At 49.6% G+C, this 20,406-nt stretch overlaps 1 protein-coding gene across 1 annotated transcript in view; it reads right to left on the bottom strand.

The window, feature by feature from the left end:
- LOC138541074 (calcium-activated chloride channel regulator 1-like) overlaps positions 1-20,406 on the bottom strand; it is a 275,621-nt gene that overhangs the window by 109,034 nt on the left and 146,181 nt on the right. Inside the window, exon 8 of the mRNA XM_069641727.1 lies at positions 13,933-14,110. Within this exon, the coding sequence (XP_069497828.1) occupies positions 13,933-14,110 (178 nt within the window). The remainder of the gene's footprint in view (positions 1-13,932; positions 14,111-20,406) is intronic.

Here is a 20,406-nt window from a genome sequence, read left to right as displayed (position 1 = left end):
TATCACTGTGTGCTGCCATGGATCAAATGTTCCTAACTTTAGTGGTATTGGTATCCCCAGTATGTCTGCCCTTAGCAATCTTCAGGCACCTCAAACACATTCCCACTAACCTCACTATCTTTATGGACGGTTGGAGGGTGGGGATTGTTCGCCATGCAGAACATCTTTTGCATGGCTGGGCCAGAGGGGCTCTTCTCAAGCTGGTTGCAGAGATATTTGCCCCTTACACCTGTGAAGTGGCAGGTGGCAATGAGGCCACCGAGAGTTTCCAGGTAGTTGTTCACACGCTCACCCTTACGTTGCTAACAGGACAAACATGAACTGGCATCACTCAAGGACGACAGTGGTTTTATTTCCGGATTGTTCCATACGTTTTGCGAGTGCCACTACATATTTCTGCGATGATGCACTCGACCTATTGCAGCTTTCTTTCACTATGGCAATAAAGCCCAGCCAGCTCTGGAAACACATCCATGCACCCTATATAGTAGTTCAATAGTTCGGCTTCCTTCTGTTTTCTGAGTATTTTTCTCCTCCCGTGGCCCTTAATTATGCTTGAAAGAAGTCCATCCACAACTCAATGTGTGTGTGTGGCTCACTGGGCTTTGCCAGGAAATAGAGTGGCAAGGCAACGCTCTGCAATATGTCTCTGAGTTGGATTACAACTCTGCTTTTAGTGCTATCACCCTGGGTTTCTGACTTCTTAGTTTAGGTGAAATCTTCAGCGTGTGAATTTCCTATGAAAACTGGGCTTATAGAGGCGTTTGTGAAATCACAACACCTTCCAAGGTGTTTGGAATAGTTCTCGGGTGGTGATGCCACAATAGCATTTGCCGCACAGTTCTAGGAGTGCTTACAGCAGGCCTGCGGCACTCCTTTGCAATGCCACAGCTGCACACACTCCAAACTAGGAGCTGATGCCCAGTAAAGGTCACAACACTGGATTTCCCACTGTGGGACCACTACTCCCATGATCCTAGCTGGTGATTTGTAGTTCACTGTCTATAGCATCACAGGCAGCCAAGCACATCCCTCTAAACAGCACACTACACACATTCCCCAGGCTGAGGTGCAGTTCCATGTGGGCTCTTATGGGGAGGTCAGTGCGCATGCTTCAACAGTCAGTTGCAAACAATTCCGCCTTGAAAAATGTTGGTCTGTTGGCATCCCAGCAATTATTGAATACCTGGGGAGCCATTTTGGGCATGCCTTACAATTTGGTGTGCAGTAAGAACAGCATCACTTCTTTTTACAGGGAGGAGGAGTCCAAAGTTGAATAGGTGGCGCCATGTCCTGGAATATAATACGTAGCATGGGGAATTGCTATTTGGAAATGTGTTCCAGTTTCTAGTGCGCAATGCTGGTGGGGCAGGTGTGGTTTCCTTCCACAGCCCTTTGCTTCTGCCCATATCTCTGCTCAGCTGTCCTTGAGTGGACGGGTGGTGTGTAGGGTGCGCTGGTGCTCATCATCACTGTTATAAAAGCAGATCTCACCTCCCTTAAAATGAGATGATTGCTGGAGCACTCCAGTGTCACCTCATTCCAAGTGTTGTGACTAGTAGGTGAACACTACGGCTTTCACTCCCGCGTCGGTGGGCGGACATGGTTGGTAACAGCCCGCAGGCCAGGGCCTAGGTAGGTCCGGCCGAAGGGAGTGTCACTCCCCGGGTGTGGATAAGCTTTTCAACTATAATAATGTATTGCTACATTGTGACCTCAGAGTGCCTGCTGCCAGAGGGAACACATAGTGGGAAACTCAGCTTTTTGATCAGAAAAGCAGGTACCATTTATTCAATGGCTGTCTCTTTTTTTTCAATCCCCTTCTTCTGAACTAAACTTCTCTGGCAATTCATTGTCATTAGTTGATGAGGGGACTTTTATGATGATTAGTACGTATTGTCAGGACGAGGTGGGGGGTCTGTACTTCCGCTCTCTATATGGCAGAGGAAAGGCACAGAGGACCCCAGCCGAGATTCTCTGATATGGTAACGCTGGTCGAGCAATCAAGGCCTAGCTTCTCAGGAGGTGATGCGGGCTGGTTCTTAAGTACAGTGTATCCCCAAGCCTCCACAAAGGAATGTCCACACACTGTATTACTGAAAACACAGTCTTTATATAATTAATATTCAAAGGTTATGTACACTTATCACAATAACGCACTTTGTGCTCCGGAAAATCAACAATGGTAAATATCTACAATTCTAAAGTGGTACCACTAATATTCGATTAGAGTGCATTCAACAAGGCTGTGAAAATGCCACACGGATCAATAGCAATGAAACCAGCAATAGAGAGAAGGGAGAAAGCAGACAGATGAGACAATAGGCAGACGACCGGTCCTCGCTACTGGACACAGCTCTGAGTGGAGATCCCCCCACCTGGGCAACCTGTAAAATAACGATATATAAAACAAGCCCAGTCCATATATTGTTCAAGAGTCTCGTTCTCTCCCACAATGTTTTACCCCCCCAATGTACCTGGTGGAGTAGAGTTCGTCGGCGAGGCGTCGACCGATCCTTCTGGAGTGACTCCCTTTAAGGCAGGAGCCACGGATCGTCGAGAGGCGTCGCGGACTCGGGGTTCGGTGTCGGGGAATCGGCGGCCCTTCTTGAATGTCGCCCCTTTCAAGCGGGAGACACGGGGCGCCGAACGTCCGACCGTGAACCGGGTAGAACGACGTCGATGAGGCAGCAGGCTTTGATCCGAGCGGTGCTCGTCGACGACAGAGCGTTGGCGTCCTGCAAGGAAGAGGCGTGCGGGGCACCTCGGTGACGATAGTTCTGGACCGCAAAGAGATGAAGAAGAACTGTGGCCCAGCAAGGGCGTCGAGTCGTCGGCGTCTCTGCGGTCTTTGGGTAGCGGGAAACCCACCGGTGGATACTCCTCGGCGCGTCGACGGTCAGGCCTTCTCCCACAGGAGACGGCACGGCGATGCAGACGAGAGCGTCCGTTGATCAAGTTGAAGTTCTTAGGCAAACGGGAGCACGGCGGCTCCGGTCGGCGACGGCGGTCGTCGACAGTGGCGGACAACAGTCCGGGTGCTTCGCTTTGGGATTCCTCAGCAGTCCCCGTATCGGGTCGGCAGCCTGTCGTAGGTCTGTCTACCAGGGAGCGTTGGCAAAGGTCAGCTGTGCACGATGGTCCCTCGTAGCTCGGGAAGAGGGCGCCTTACCAGGTCCTCTCTGGGTCAGTCCTTGGAGACACAGCAGCCTTTAGATCGTGAAGGAGAGCCACGGCAATCCTTCTCCTCCAGCAGGGCCTCAAGGTCAAGCGTCAGTTACTCCAGTTACTCGTCGTAGTGGACTTCAGCTTCTGAACAATTTCCAGTGGTGAGAGGTCCCCAGATATACTATTTGGTCTCTCATCCACACTGCTGGCACACACTCAGCAGCCAATCGTACAGAAGGGCATTCATGCAGTCGGTCAGCCAATCAGGCACGCAGGGCATTCAGGCCACTCTTCTCCCGCTCAGACACTCACAACAAGGAATGTGGATTGAGACAAGTACTCAGCCATTCAACTCTACATACTGCATTCAGTCCAGTTTCGGGCAGGGCTGTCTCAGTCTTTGTCTCTCATGGCAGAAACCAGACAGCCACAACACGGAGTGCATATTGGTCACACTCCCCATTCACCCAGGTCCCACCCACAGGCGGTACCCACAACATACAGTCAGCGGGAAGGCTCCAGTAAGTCTAGCTGGGCCTTCACAACAACACCATATACGGAACTTCCACCCAACAGCCAGTCAGGGGGGAAGGGACAGAGTCAGGGCTTCCCAGGACTTTGGGAAAACAAGGTATCAGGCGATAGAAAGCAAGAGGCCACCGGGGCCATCTTGTTTCCTATCAGGAATCAACAGATTCCAATGGCAGGGCCGGGGTACCCTAAAATGGCGGATACCCAGCGCACCTGTCAAATTCAGCATGTGGCTGCCACCAGCCCATACCCGGCTCTGTGGGCCACCCACGGGTGCCCAAAAACATACACTAGGGGCACAGGGTTGCACCCCTACCCATGGGTGCCATAAGGGTATCCCATGGGTCTGTTCACCAAACCAAAAGAGAGAGCTGCACCGCCAGGAGTCCCGCATGGACTTCTGCGCGGAAAACACGACAGAACACACGATAAGAACAGAAAAAGGACAAGGATACGGAGGCCCTGTCCCTCCGATGCATTTCCAGCATCACAGTCGCCCCCCCCAGACTGAGGTTAGGGTGCCTAATCTCCCACGGGATAGACACCCTCATCCAGACGGTCAACATACCTTCTGGAAAGGCCATCTGCATTATCGTGACTCTTCCCTGGTCTGTGCTCTATGGTGAAGTCTAGCCCTTGCAGGCTAATGGACCACCTGAGCAGTTTCGGATTTTCACCCTTCATCTGCATAAGCCATTTCAGGGGCTTATGATCTGTTTGGACCTTGAAGGTGGACCCCGTAAGGTAGGGCCTAAAACGCCTAAGGCTCCAAACTATACTAAAACATTCCTTTTCAACAGTAGCCCACCTAAGTTCTCTACCCTTGAGTTGTCTACTGATGAATATGATAGGATGTTCTCTCCCTTTGTCATCTAACTGGGACAAGACAGCTCCAATTCCGGTGTCGCAGGCATCCGTCTGGACGATAAAGGGTCGGCTGTAGTCAGGTGCACACAACACGGGTGCCCTGCACAGACTTTCTTTCAAGCCATCAAAGGCCCTCTGACAGTCTTCAGTCCAATTAACCTTCCTAGGCTGTTTGGGTGAAGTCAGAGCTGTCAGTGGTGCGGCTATGGTCCCATAGTCCGCCATGAAATTGCGATAATACCCAGTGAGGCCCAAAAAGGCTCTCACCTGGGTTTGAGTAGTGGGAGTCTCCCAGTCCTGTACGTCCTGTACCTTACTGGAAAGAGGCTGGATTTGACCCCCTCCTACCTCATGACCAAGATAGGTAACTTTCCCCTGAGCTATCTGGCACTTGGTAGCCTTGATAGTGAGGTTAGCCCTTTTCAAGGCCTGCAACACTTTATCCAGGTGTGTCAAATGCGCTTCCCAGGTGGAACTGTAGACGGCAATGTCGTCTAGGTAGTGGCCTACAAAAGGCCTCCAGCCCACTGAGCGCATGATTGACCAACCTCTGGAAAGTGGCAGGGGCATTCTTCAACCCAAAAGGCATGACCCTAAACTGGTAGAGTCCCTCTGGTGTGGAGAATGCCGTCTTTTCCTTGGCATGGTCCGTCAGAGCTATTTGCCAATAGCCTGAGGTGAGGTCAAAGGTGCTCACAAATTTGGCAGCACCTATGGTGTCCACGAGCTCATCAGCCCAGGGCAATGGGTGCGCGTCAGTTCTGGTGACGGCATTGACTCCTCGGTAGTCCACACAGAACCTCCAATCTTTGGTACCCGCCTGGGAACTTGCCTTGGGGACAAGGACCACTGGACTGGACCAGGGACTGGTTGAGGGTTCAATTACACCCAGATCCAACATCTTGGCGACCTCAGCCTGGATGTGGTTCTTAACGGTATCTGACATACGGTAGCACCTGCTCTTGACAGGCACGCTGTCACCAGTGTCAATTTCATGCCTACACCACGGTGTAAGGCCCGGTGTCAGCGAAAACAGAGAGGCATACTGCTGGAGCAAAGCCCGGCAGGCCCTCTGCTGCTCTGTTGTCAAATCGGGAGAGAGCTGTACTCCCTCCACTGAGCCGTCCTGAGGGTTGCTATGCAGCAAATCAGGAAGGGGCTCACTCTCATCCTCTTCTTGCCCTGAAGCTAGCAAGAGACATGAGACTTCTGCTCGCCGGTGGAAAGGCTTGAGCCTGTTGACATGGAATACCTGAGGGGCTACCCCGGAGGCACCCAGGTCAACCAGATAATTGACTTCGCCCATCTTGGAGATTATCCTGAAGGGTCCAGTCCACTTGTCTGCCAAAGCCCTAGGCTTGGTAGGCTCCATCACGAGGACTTCCTGTCCCGGAGTCCAATCGACCTGCGAAGCTTTAAGGTCATGCCAATACTTATTCAATTCTTGGCTGGCCTTGAGATTTGCTGTTGCCTGACCCATCATCTGTGTCATCCTCCGTCTGAGGCCTAACACATAGTCCCCCAATTGCTTGGCGGGACCTGGAGGGGTGGCTTCCAAGCCTTCTCGGATCAAGGCGAGGGGCCCCCTCACGGGATGTCCAAAGAGTAACTCAAAGGGGCTGAAACCAACACCCTCTTGAGGTACCTCTCTGTAAGCAAACAGCAGGCATGGCAGGAGGAGATCCCATTTCCTCCGTAGGGGCTCTTCCAAAGCACCTAGCATGCCCTTGAGAGTTTTGTTAAATCTCTCAACCAGACCATTGGTCTGGGGGTGGTAAGAGGTGGAGATCTTGTAGGTTACCCCGCACTCTTTCCACATGGTCTTCATGTAACTCGACATGAAGTTGGATCCTCGGTCGGAGACAACTTCCTTGGGGAATCCAACACGGGTAAAAATGCCCAGGAGAGCCCGGGCCACCACCTTGGCAGTAATAGTCCGAAGGGGTATAGCCTCAGGGTACCTGGTGGCATGATCAACCAAGACCAGGATGAACCGATGTCCACCTGAAGTGGGAGGGTCCAGGGGACCGACAATGTCGATGCCCACCCTCTCAAACGGTGTGCCGACCACTGGCAATGGCTGCAGTGGGGCAATGACCCTGCCTCCAGTCTTGCCAGATAACTGACAAGTGGGGCAGGTCCGGCAGTGGGACTCCACTTCCACTCCCATCCGAGGCCAGTAGAAGTGGGCAGAGAGCCTCTGCTTAGTCTTCTTGGTACCAAGATGACCAGCCAAGGGCACCTCATGCGCCAACTGCAGTAGGAAGGGCCTGTAAACCTGGGGTACCACCAACCTCTTGAGGGCACCAGGTTCAGGCTTAGTGGGCTCACTAACAAGGAGCTCACCCTCCCAATAAATCTTGAATGTCCTAGGCACTTCACCCTGTGCCTGGGACAGGGCCTGCGTCCGCAGACCCTCGAGAGAGGGACACTCTCTCTGCCCTTTACAGAAGTCCGCCCGGGAGGGTCCCCCTTCAGCTAACAAGCATTGAAAGTCGGGATGATCCTCCGGGTTGAGAACCTCTCCCACAGGAGAGTCTTCTGTCTCTTCTCCCACAGGAGTTGAGTCCGGGTTTTCCACTGGACCCAGCCCGTCCGGAGCATGGATCCCAATGGGTGCTGTCGGAACAGCAGGAAGAGAAGGTGTTCCTCCCACAGAGGTGGCCTTCTTGGTCTTCCTTCTTCGTGCCTTAGGCCTCGCCTTTGGCTCGGGTACCTGACTCACAGCCAGACCCGGTGTCACCTGTGACCTAGTGACCGCAGCAGCAGTCATGGGAAGACCATCCGAGATCAACCCAACTCTACTAAATCATTACCTAACAGAATGTTAGCAGGGACATTGTCCTGAACCAGGACAGGAAGCTTTGCTGTCTTGTCTCCAATCATGAGTGTGACTAAGGCTACAGGCGATAATTTGGGAGGCCCACCAGCTAACCTGGTGGTTCTCAGAGGAGCACTTACATAGTCCTCTGGCTTGAGCAGGGTCCTGTCCACCACTGTCATGCTTGCCCCAGTGTCTCTCAAACCAGTAGAAGGCTGGCCATTCAAGAGGACACTTCTCAAAAACCTACGGGTGTTCTGCGGGATAGTCGCCAGTACTTCTGCGTACTGGTCCCAGGCCCCAAGGGACACTAAGGAAATCTCTACTGGAGCACCAAATGTGATTCCGGTAGAGGAGGGGAGGACGGTGGCCTCCACCTCAGACACGGGGTAAGGGTAGGTCAGGCTGACAGCCTGTACTCCAAGTGCCTTACCTTTACACTTGGAGTCACCCCTTCGGTGATCCAGAGCCCCACAATCCCAACAAGTGCTAGGGGTGCGAGGTACGGTACTGGAACCACTGGGAGCCTGCTTTGCAGCAGGTGGACCACTACTCTTATTCCCACCCACAGAGGACTTATCCCCACTAGATTTTTGGTTCTTAGGAGAGGAAGGTTTTGTTTTATTCGACTGTGACTGCTTGGGGGACTCCTCAGCTTTCTGAGAGGCCCCTTTCTCTTTATCCTTGTCCTTCCCACTGGAGTCCTTAGGGGACACCCGGTGGGAGACCCACTTGTCAGCCAACCTAGCCAGCTTAAAGGGGTCCAAAATGTTCTGGTCAGCAACATACTGACGCAGCTCTGGCGAACAGGCTTCAGAAAAATGCTCAAAAAACAACAGGTGGGATAATTCAGCAAAAGTTTTCACCTTGTACCCATCAATCCACCCCATCATGTTCATGTGCGCAGCACTCACCCAGTCAACCCAAGACACATTCTCTCGTTTCTTAAAATCCCTGAACCTTTTAAGATATTGGGTAGGTGTCTTGCCAAACTTGGCAATTAAAGCAGACTTCATACACTCATACTGACCCCTTTCTTCCACACTCAGTTTCAGAATACAGTCATATCCAGTTTGAGGCACTCTGCTTAACAAACACTTAGCCCAATCTCTTTTATCCACATCATGAATTGCACAAGCCATTTCAAACGCTTCAATCCATTGGAGGATATCTGAACCCTCCAAAAACACACCAACCAAATCTTTCATAAACTTGGTGGCTGGGGACCTGCCACTCTCAATTGGTTTAGCTGAAGTCTCCACTCGAGCTTTCTCTAACTGGATTCTCTGACATTCAGTGTCCTTATCTTTGAGCGCAAGATCCCTATCCTTGAGTTCCACTTGCTGTGCCAGCTCCTCTTTCTTAAGCTCAGCTTCTATTTCCAACTTGCGATATTCAAAGGCCAATTTCATCCTTAATAACTCAAGTTCCATGGAATTGCTGGGGTTCGGAACAGAGGCAGCAGGAATGGCGGCATTCCCAGAAACAGATTCAGCGACAACCCCAGGGGCAGAGTCCTCACTGGTTGCATCCCCCCCTTCATCAAGAGTTTCACCATCAGTCTGGTAGTCCACCAGGGCAGCTATCAGCTCAGCCCTAGACTTATCCACAAAGTCTAACTCCCTGGCTTCACAAGCACTCTGGAGAGCCTCTAAGCTCATCCGAGTCAATTTACCATTCGCAATGGTCTCCATCGCTTGTAATGCAGTTATTTGGAACACACCTAAACCTTAATTCAATAAAGTGCAGATATTTTGTAAGTGGCACGGTTATACACTGATTCTTAAAACCATAAGCATCCCACCGCTGCCACCAAGCTTGTCAGGACGAGGTGGGGGGGTCTGTACTTCCGCTCTCTATATGGCAGAGGAAAGGCACAGAGGACCCCAGCCGAGATTCTCTGATATGGTAACGCTGGTCGAGCAATCAAGGCCTAGCTTCTCAGGAGGTGATGCGGGCTGGTTCTTAAGTACAGTGTATCCCCAAGCCCCCACAAAGGAATGTCCACACACTTTATTACTGAAAACACAGTCTTTATATAATTAATATTCAAAGGTTATGTACACTTATCACAATAACGCACTTTGTGCTCCGGAAAATCAACAATGGTAAATATCTACAATTCTAAAGTGGTACCACTAATATTCGATTAGAGTGCATTCAACAAGGCTGTGAAAATGCCACACGGATCAATAGCAATGAAACCAGCAATAGAGAGAAGGGAGAAAGCAGACGGATGAGACAATAGGCAGACGACCGGTCCTCGCTACTGGACACAGCTCTGAGTGGAGATCCCCCCACCTGGGCAACCTGTAAAATAACGATATATAAAACAAGCCCAGTCCATATATTGTTCAAGAGTCTCGTTCTCTCCCACAATGTTTTACCCCCCCAATGTACCTGGTGGAGTAGAGTTCGTCGGCGAGGCGTCGACCGATCCTTCTGGAGTGACTCCCTTTAAGGCAGGAGCCACGGATCGTCGAGAGGCGTCGCGGACTCGGGGTTCGGTGTCGGGGAATCGGCGGCCCTTCTTGAATGTCGCCCCTTTCAAGCGGGAGACACGGGGCGCCGAACGTCCGACCGTGAACCGGGTAGAACGACGTCGATGAGGCAGCAGGCTTTGATCCGAGCGGTGCTCGTCAACGACAGAGCGTTGGCGTCCTGCAAGGAAGAGGCGTGCGGGGCACCTCGGTGACGATAGTTCTGGACCGCAAAGAGATGAAGAAGAACTGTGGCCCAGCAAGGGCGTCGAGTCATCGGCGTCTCTGCGGTCTTTGGGTGGCGGGAAACCCACCGGTGGATACTCCTCGGCGCGTCGACGGTCAGGCCTTCTCCCACAGGAGACGGCACGGCGATGCAGACGAGAGCGTCCGTTGATCAAGTTGAAGTTCTTAGGCAAACGGGAGCACGGCGGCTCCGGTCGGCGACGGCGGTCGTCGACAGTGGCGGACAACAGTCCGGGTGCTTCGCTTTGGGATTCCTCAGCAGTCCCCGTATCGGGTCGGCAGCCTGTCGTAGGTCTGTCTACCAGGGAGCGTTGGCAAAGGTCAGCTGTGCACGATGGTCCCTCGTAGCTCGGGAAGAGGGCGCCTTACCAGGTCCTCTCTGGGTCAGTCCTTGGAGACACAGCAGCCTTTAGATCGTGAAGGAGAGCCACGGCAATCCTTCTCCTCCAGCAGGGCCTCAAGGTCAAGCGTCAGTTACTCCAGTTACTCGTCGTAGTGGACTTCAGCTTCTGAACAATTTCCAGTGGTGAGAGGTCCCCAGATATACTATTTGGTCTCTCATCCACACTGCTGGCACACACTCAGCAGCCAATCGTACAGAAGGGCATTCATGCAGTCGGTCAGCCAATCAGGCACGCAGGGCATTCAGGCCACTCTTCTCCCGCTCAGACACTCACAACAAGGAATGTGGATTGAGACAAGTACTCAGCCATTCAACTCTACATACTGCATTCAGTCCAGTTTCGGGCAGGGCTGTCTCAGTCTTTGTCTCTCATGGCAGAAACCAGACAGCCACAACACGGAGTGCATATTGGTCACACTCCCCATTCACCCAGGTCCCACCCACAGGCGGTACCCACAACATACAGTCAGCGGGAAGGCTCCAGTAAGTCTAGCTGGGCCTTCACAACAACACCATATACGGAACTTCCACCCAACAGCCAGTCAGGGGGGAAGGGACAGAGTCAGGGCTTCCCAGGACTTTGGGAAAACAAGGTATCAGGCGATAGAAAGCAAGAGGCCACCGGGGCCATCTTGTTTCCTATCAGGAATCAACAGATTCCAATGGCAGGGCAGGGGTACCCTAAAATGGCGGATACCCAGCGCACCTGTCAAATTCAGCATGTAGCTGCCACCAGCCCATACCCGGCTCTGTGGGCCACCCACGGGTGCCCAAAAACATACACTAGGGGCACAGGGTTGCACCCCTACCCATGGGTGCCATAAGGGTATCCCATGGGTCTGTTCACCAAACCAAAAGAGAGAGCTGCACCGCCAGGAGTCCCGCATGGACTTCTGCGCGGAAAACACGACAGAACACACGATAAGAACAGAAAAAGGACAAGGATACGGAGGCCCTGTCCCTCCGATGCATTTCCAGCATCACACGTATGATTAGTGAGCGCATTGCTGGACTTAGGTGCATGAGAGCAGGAAGGTATCTGCAGGTTACGATGAATTCTGAGGAATTAAATGCAGCACCCTTTTTGCCAATGGTTGGAGGTAGGCCACATTGCAGTTATGTGATGCATTCAGGCATTCATCCTATAGCCACTTGCCTCAGTATAGCCCCTTAACCCTTTGTGGTATGTACAGATTCTCATCAGTTACGATATTGGCTTTCACATGTACATCTTCGATACTCAGATACAGTTCACATTCCAAGGGTGTCAATTGGGAGTGGACTGACTCCTTCAGATCCATAGCTGGATGGCTGTTACCTTCCTACCTCTGTTGAAACCCCACCAAGATGAAAGACCTTCTGAGGAGATCGGTGGACCTACCTACAATTCCTGTGACATTCCACTCTGTGACCGCCTCTTAACCTACAAGCCTCAAATCTAGAATTTGAAAGTTAATTTATTGTTCGGACCCTGCCCTTTCTACTGATTCCGCAAAGGATTACGCTAGTTCAGATTTGTGCCCCAGCTTGCCTGCCAAATGTTGCGTACGCTTCCAATGACTTGACTGATGCTGCCCATTTCAAAGTTTGACCTGTAGAGAATGACGACCTTCCTTTGACCTTGAAGTTATTGCACTGGCTGCTGACAAAGCAATGCACTGTATTCATGATTCTTTGCCTGACCCACAAAGTCTACCAGCCGAGCAAATGCCTAACTTCTACTGAAAACCTGCTGCGGTGCACTTGCTACTGAAGTACAGTAGATCTTTCCACCTCAAGCCTTTTCCCTCTGAAACCCTCTTCTGCTGTTGCTTGGCTTTGGACCTGAGCGTTTGCAGTTTAAGTGGGCGCTGAAGACTAGCCTGGTCCTAGATGCCTACAAAGCATACATTTATCCAAATGACTCTCTCTCTCTTTTCCCTTCTCTGCCTGGATGTGCTGAATGCAGTATAGAAATCCCAGGGCTAGATAGGGTATTCATATTCTCTTAGTGAAGTGAAAGCAGGCAAATCTCCACTGACCTGTTTTAGTCAGGCCTCCCAGAGACATTTTGAAAATATTGCATAGAGGCTGTCAACGTTTATGAACTACCTTTAGATCAGCAGGGTGAAGCAGGTGATCACCATCTGAGGGATAGCACCATTTCTTCTAGGCTTGTTGATGCTTGGTGTATGCTACAAATCAGTTATTTTAAAAGGTTTTCCGAAAAGAAGATGATTGATTGTCTGGCTTAGTTTGCACGGAAGAGCACCAGGGCGAAGAAGCTATTTTTTTTTTGGAGCTGGTGGGGGTCAACTGGAGGACCAAAAAGTGTAAAACAGCAGGCAGTTTTTCAAATTTCCAGACATACATTTTGGGCCATGCCATTGATTTCTTTGTAAGCTAGGCCATTTATTTTATGTATTATACATTTTTATGACGCCTATACACAGGTGTTTCCAGGTGGCACAGGACAAGAAGGGGGGGGGGCAATGGAATCAAAAAGTAAAACAACACAGAACGGTTATATTCTCCTTGTGACAATCCTAACGCACAAGTGCATGAAAAGGTGATAAGTGCAAGGGGCAGGGGGTAGAGGGAGAAGTATCAGAGTGGGGCACCCTTAGGTGTGGGGGAGGGCAAGTGCTGGGAGAGCCACGGCGGCAAGGGCCAAGGGAAGAGGGAGGATGAGTGTGGTGGACAGGGAGGTCCAGATAGGCTAGTCCGGGAAAGGGGGCCCAAGGGCAAGTGCTGGCACAGGATGCTGGGGGGACTCGTAGGGAGTAGTATGGCCTCTGTATGACTCCGAAGGGACCAGGCCCCAGTAGCAGCGGCGGGTGGAGTGTTTAGCACGGTAGTGGGAGAGGGAAAGAAGATGAGAAAAGGAAAGTCTTGAGAAGTTTCCGGAACTTTAGAAGATCCTGCTCAAGTATGAGGGGGGAGGGAGGCTGTTCCAGAGGAAGGAGCCAGACGAGGAACGGGATCTACCTCCTACTCTCATCCATGGGGTGTTCAGTGATCATCTGCCAGCGGTGGGAAGCTAGAGCAGCTTCTCTCTGTCTTCCTTTGCTGGCCTCCGTCCTCCATAAGGAGCCCTGCCTTCCATCCCCATGGTCGCCATCTTGGAACAGTATTTTCTATGATTGAACTGAACGCCGTGAGGTGTCCCGTTCATTTATAGAAGAGACCCCGCTATCAGCACCCCAGTTTACCGGATTGCCAACCGGGTGGGCTAATGGCATTAGTAACCTGTACCACAGGCTATACCAGGATAACGTCCTGGTGCCCTCATTAAACTCCCTTGCTTCGCTTGGACATTTAACTCAGGCTACTGGCTGTTTACCCCCTCATCGACCAGTAATAGCCCATGGAATGTGTTACTAACGCCATAATGTATGATGGGGCAAGTAAAGCAGAATTATAAAAAAAATATTTACCTGTCATTGTTGCTATGTTTTCAAGAGCATCTGAGGCATCTGGTCCCAATGCAATGACGTGCACGACTGCTCCGCTTTTCCTCACAGCAGGAAAGCAGAGGCTTGTTTTCGAATCATCATCGCCAGCTGTTAACAATATGATTTCGGTGCCATTTGCGCTGCCATCTTGTTTGTTTACCTGCAGATACAATGAGGACAATTCAATAAACGGATCCGAACTGTGTCTTAAAATTAAAATTCTGTGCGGTAGCATAAAAGGCAAGTGCAGCTTTCCGCATCCCAAATTGCGTGACATCCTTTCCATATGTATATTCTCTGCAGAATCCGGCATCCCACATTGTGTGACATCATTCCTATATTTATATTCTCTGCTGCATTTGTTGACTTGTTACATATAAAAACAGAAATACACATGAAGCTGGCCATATGCATGGCATGCTGCCAAAGAGTCAGTTGGGGGAAGAGAGCTCTAGTTGTTGTTTATACAGAAATATGCAAATTATCAATGGAGGATGCGAAATATTTCACAATATGGAGATAAGGGAATGCAAGGATGACATAATGAAGGTATTGACCTGGACTTTTTTTAAATCAAAAGTGTTGAAGAAAGGACACAGAAAAGGAAAGGAGTGCATTGAAATTTTGTAATGTTGTGACCGCAGTTACATGGTCTCAAGGGGCAGAACATTAGTCATTATTCTATTTGTGATTTCTTAAGCTCACAGGCAGAACTAAAGGTGGCGAGGGGCCAGCAACTCATTTGAAATGGCAGCACATAATGCAATATCCATTGAAAATAATACCCTTTTTTATTTAGCACTTTATGCCGGATTCCTCTCACTTCTAAGCACTGTAAAACTATCTGTTATTATTATCCAGTTTAAAAGTACACAATTTATCATCCTATGAAGGGTTGAGACAGCCAGGCGTAGCCATTATTTCACAACAGGCTGGGCGTGCACCATATACACATGGGCCTAGTTTATTCTATTTATTGATATAGTATCAAAAAATAGACCTGTAGGCATAAGGACACAAACAAAGAGAATAAAATAAAGAAACAAGAGAAACCATAGACTCAAACAAATACAAAAACAGTTAAAAAGATAAAGGAAAGAAAAGCCTCTCCAACAGCTTTGGAACCTAAAAAAGCATCCGCAAGGAACACAAAAGGAGTTCTTGTGATGCCCAGCAAATGTTGAAGTCAAGTCAACAAACAAGATACAAGAAACAGCAAATGCTGAAGGGTTATCCATTCTACCATGATAGAAGCCCTACACCAAATCGAATATCAATGTCACCAAAACGACTATCGCCCGATATCTATCACTACTTTCCTGGGCAAACTCCTGGAAAAGTTGGCTATCTCCCAGCTTAATCTACATACTGAATCTGATGGTTGTTTCCAGGACCACCAGTCTGGCTTCAGTGCAGCCCGAAGCACAGAATCTGCTCTCCTGAACAACTGTGAAGATTTAATCTCTAACCTAGACTCTAACCTTCCTTCTGGCCACATTCTCCTTGATCTATCCTCCGTTTTCAACACTTTCAACCACGCCCCCCTACTCAATCATCTCTGTGACAACCTGGGTATCTTTGGTCAGGCCCTAGCCTGGTTGACCTCCCTTCTCTCAGAACGACCTTCCCAGGTCCAACTTGGGTCTTTCCTCTCTTCTATCTCTCTCTCTACATATGGTGTTCCCCAGGGGTCTAACTTCTCTCCCTGGCTCTTTAACCACTACCTGGCACATCTGGCCCAACACATCTCTACCTTCTGTTCTAACTTTCAGTGCTATGCGGATGCCACACCTTCAGGCTCCCCTGAACCTCTTCTGCTTCTTCTCTCATACCTGATTGTCTGCAATTCAGGAATGGTGTGCCTCAAACGATCTCTGCCTTAATGCCAGTAAGACTGAGATTCTCCTCATTGGGACACCTGCTCATGCCTTCCCTCTCTCACTCTGACCAAAGACCCTGGGCTCTCGACCTGCACCTTCCTTTGAGGCTAAGAACTTTGGTGTCATCTTAGACTCCACCCTCTCCTTCTCTCCTCATATCTCTGACATCTCTAAGAAGTCACACTATCATCTGCACCTCCTCAGAGGTATACTCCTGTTTCTCACTTGTCACCAGATGATCACTGTCTCCAGAGCACTGGTCCTCTCTATGCTGGACTACTGCAACTCCAGACATACTCCTGTTTCTCACTTGTCACCAGATGATCACTGTCTCCAGAGCACTGGTCCTCTCTATGCTGGACTACTGCAACAGCCTATTGCTAAATCTTCATGCCTCTACTCTCCGCCCTTTGCAACTCATCCACAAGAGGACTGCAAGACTTGTCCGCGACCTCAGGCCCAGGGATCGTATCCATCCAGCCCTGAAATCTCTCCACTGGCTCCCTGTGGCTGCAAGGATCAAGTTAAAGACCCTCTGCATCACCCACAAGGCTTTCTGGGGCCAGGGACCAACTTTCTCTTCCTAACCATCTTTTCTTGAGCCCTTCCGCTTATCCACATCCAACTCTCTGCGGGTCAGACACTTCTCCAGGCAGAGAGTGGAGGGTAGATCTCTGTCCTCGGCTGGGGCTTCCCTCTGGAACAGCCTCCCTGCCTCCCTCAAACTTGAGCAGGGCTACCTGAGGTTCCAAAAGCAACTCAAGACTTTCCTTTGCGCTTCCGCTTTCTCTCTCCCTCCCCCTTGCTGTTGTCCCTGTCTGCTGCGTATACTGGTTGCCTGGCCACCCACTGAACTTATGGAACCAAGCGCCTGCACGGCCAGTTGCCCTTGCACTGCTTACAAGCTCTTTTGAACCCCCCTTGACACTTCTCCCTCCCGCACTTGTGCGATCTGAATGACACAAGGCATAGTAAGATCATTGTTTTGTCCTCCTTCTGTCTTCCCTTCCTTGTCTTTTCACACCTAGGAACACTTGTGTACAGACGCGTTATAAAAGACTTATCATATCATATCTTATTATATCATATCATATTAGTCAAACCCTAGTAAAAGTCTTCACAAATGCTTAGAGCATGAGGGAGGTTGCTGCCACCACACCCTACCAACACACAACCTCTATGTTTTTGGGGGCACCAACTGCTGTATTCAATCCGCCGAAGGACCTTAATGTCTGAAGAGCTAATATTCCCTGGCCCAGTTTTCTGCCACAGCTATGCCATCACTTTATTTTTTAGCGCTTCCTTAGGTTCCTTCCCTATTGGCTTTGCCACATTAGCAATTACAAAGTTTCTTTTATCCATAGCAAAGTCGCTCAGGGACTCATCCTCAGTCCTGGGCATTTGTGTTTTGGCAATACGTAGAGCTTGGAACCAAAGGAGTTTCTTTTACAGCTGACTGAGTGGCGCGTAAGCTCTACAGCTGCCAAAGAAGGAGTAAATATAGAGATTTGGGAGACCGGTGAAATTTCATGTCTTTTGGTAGAATTGTTCTCCACTGAAACGAGATCACTCGCCCCAGGATCTGTCTGACAGTACTGATCTACCATGATGGTGTTCAAAATAGTCTGAGAATAATTATCCACCTTAACCAGCAAAAACTGGGAGGCAGATTTATCAATAATGTCAACCCACGCACAAAACCCCCCAAAGTTTCTACATTGCGTCATCTCCTGGATTAACATCTTCTTTGACATGTCGCCATTTCTCAGGCTCAAGTTGAACAGTTTGTTCCCCCTCCATCCTAAAAAAACCCACCAGTGACTGTGGCAAACCGTCTGGAATAAGATTGTCCACCCCTCTGCTTGGAGAAGAAGCTGATAATGCCAGGGAAGCAGTTACCTTCACAATGTCTCCAGCTTGGTTGCCGGTAACTGCATCTCCCAAAACGTCAGTATGCTCCCCCAGGATGATAGTATGCTCGTCCAGGTTACTCAAAACCTTCATGTCGTGTTTCACACATGGCATTCGGAAGGCCATAGGTCGATAGAATTCTTTATCATCAGAAGGGGAGCTGTCTCTCCTGTTCCAACGGTGTTGTCTGCTTTACTCACTGCCAGCCAGTACCTAAGACAATCGAGACCCTTTTGAGATTGGCAACATCAATGGGTCACCATGCTGTATGAGGGCTATATTTAGTATCTGAGGATTACATTTTTCATGGCCACACCCCTTCTTCCCCCCCCCCCCCAGGAAGATTCAAACATAGGAGGGGGAGCGGAGTGGATTGACAGAATGCCCAGATGTTGCTTTGAGGCCCTTCGCTCTCGTAACCGGCATTCTCAAAACGAAAAATTCAGACAACACTCAAAGAGGTGCATTGACGGGGGACACAAAGCAGAAGGAAGCACATATACCCATCAATGAGGGCACCGCAGATCTTCACCACTCCGTGGACTCAACAGTGCAAATTTCCCAGACTTTAAAAAAACCACAGGCAAGCGTCACCATAAACGAAGGAAGACATATTTATTTATTTAATTGTAGTTATTTCTTTTGCGCAATCCCATGACCAGGACTGAGTTTAAACTGCTCTTGCTGTACGGCTCTTTGAAAGGTATTCTGATGATTCACTGCATGATGTAGTGGAAGTCACAGGAACCCAGCTGTGGCACCATTTGATAACGTGCCTTAAACGGCATCATGAGGCGGATAAGCTTTGATCTCCACTAAACGCACAGGGGAGAGATCCGTAACGGTGGCCACCATGTAAGAACATGGCTGCTGGCATGACGGCGGATACCTATGGACACCTCCTGCCCTTTCTACGTGCCAAAAGGCAGGCGGAGTCCGAAGGAAAACCTGCTCCTCCGCCCGCTTCAAAATACACGGGTGGGCGGAGATGCATTCAGATTCCCTGCATGCACCAGGGGAACAGGTGGCATTTATTCCCCGCTGTCCTTCCCATTCCATGCAGTCAATCCACATACAAATGGTGCAGAAACGTGACTTCCACACAAATCCATTATTTGCAACCTCATAAAATTAGGGTGCATATGGTACTCATTTTATGAACATTATACAAATGAAAAAAGCACCTTGCCAGACTTTGAATATATTCATGTAGGTTTCACAAAGCTCATTGGAGGTTTACATTTATGCAAATCTGGCCCCTTGAGTTAACCCCTCTTAAGGGGCTCCACCTCCTCCATCTCAACCTAGTGTTCTTTCTCAGTATTCCCTCCACTTTTTGCACAGAAATGTGTTGCTTGGCAGACGGTTGTGTAACATTGCCGAAGGTGGTAATGCTGAAAAACCACTGCCTGCTTTTCTCAACTTACTGCTTCATTTGCACTCAACTCATGTCCCACACATGTCAGTACTTACCGAACATGTTATTTGGTATTCTTTGTACTATTTATAAATACAGGTCTACAAATACCAGAATACAATAAATGACATGACCCTAAAAAGCCAAGACCGGTTGATTATCTTACACCTTGCCTGGGACAACTTGTGATTTTGCAGATGCGTTGTACTACCTTAAAGACTTATAGAGACCCCAAAAGAACGTCACTACGTGTCACGAAAAAGCCTAACATGTTGTGTGCTAATTAAACAAGCAAATACGCACCCTCATCAGCTATCGGGACCAGCTACGAACACTACATGACTGCGGCCAGAATGGCAAGTTGCATCCTGGGGCAAAAGCGTGGGCATTGCCCCTCATGCTAGTGGCACAGCGAGTAGAGCGCTTGCTTTGACATCCTCCCGGCGGGGCCAAACTCAGCCTTTCATCCTTCCGAGGTCGATAAATGAGCACCACACATCGTAAGCAGCGCTCACATACCTGAGGGTTCGTGGCGCTATGTAAATGCCAAATTATTATTATTATTTATTATTATTTATGCTGCTGCCAGGATTTCAACTAGTAAAATGCAGGCTGTCCCCAAGGCACGTGCACTCTGTTCCTGGAAGACGGAATACAGCTGTTCTTCTTTTCTACAAATCCTAGCTCTCAAGGAGTTGAATAAAGGGGGCGTGGTCACCTAGGCTCACAATGTTAAATAGTATTTCTGTGGCTGTAAGGATAGGCTCCGTTTCCATTATGGACCACCCAGGACATGTCGCCAAACAGCGACGATGTGAATGGTTTGAAAACTCTTTGCAGTCTTTCAAGGCTCATAGACCGGTTGCTGGCCTTCAGTGTTGTGAGAGCTTAATCATGCAACTTTAAAAGTCGTCAATTCAACTCTCTATGATACTAAGTGCCAGAGAAGGGATTGGAGGAACGATATTCTGAGGGTCATGTTCGTTATTAAATGGAGGTATGAAGTGAGGCGTAATGCTTTTACACCTCCATCTAATTCTCTTCCTCATTTTCGTGCTGTTCCAAGGCATAGCAGGGCAGTATAGTGACGTTTACTTCTCTGCTTTGCTTTTCCCCTATGTCTTCGAAAAGCACCCAGTTTTACGCCTTCTTGCGATTTTCATGCAGCCGTGAAAGCAATGGTTTCCAATGCAATACGCCTGGCATCTAGACCTGCTAAACAGCAGGCGGATTCCATTGGAAGCCATT

This window comes from Ambystoma mexicanum, chromosome 1q, assembly GCF_040938575.1.
Source record: "Ambystoma mexicanum isolate Mex_15411 chromosome 1q, UKY_AmexF1_1, whole genome shotgun sequence".
NCBI lineage: Eukaryota > Metazoa > Chordata > Amphibia > Caudata > Ambystomatidae > Ambystoma > Ambystoma mexicanum.
Note: the sequence above shows the minus strand (reverse complement) of the source record. Positions and strands in the feature narration are given on the sequence as shown.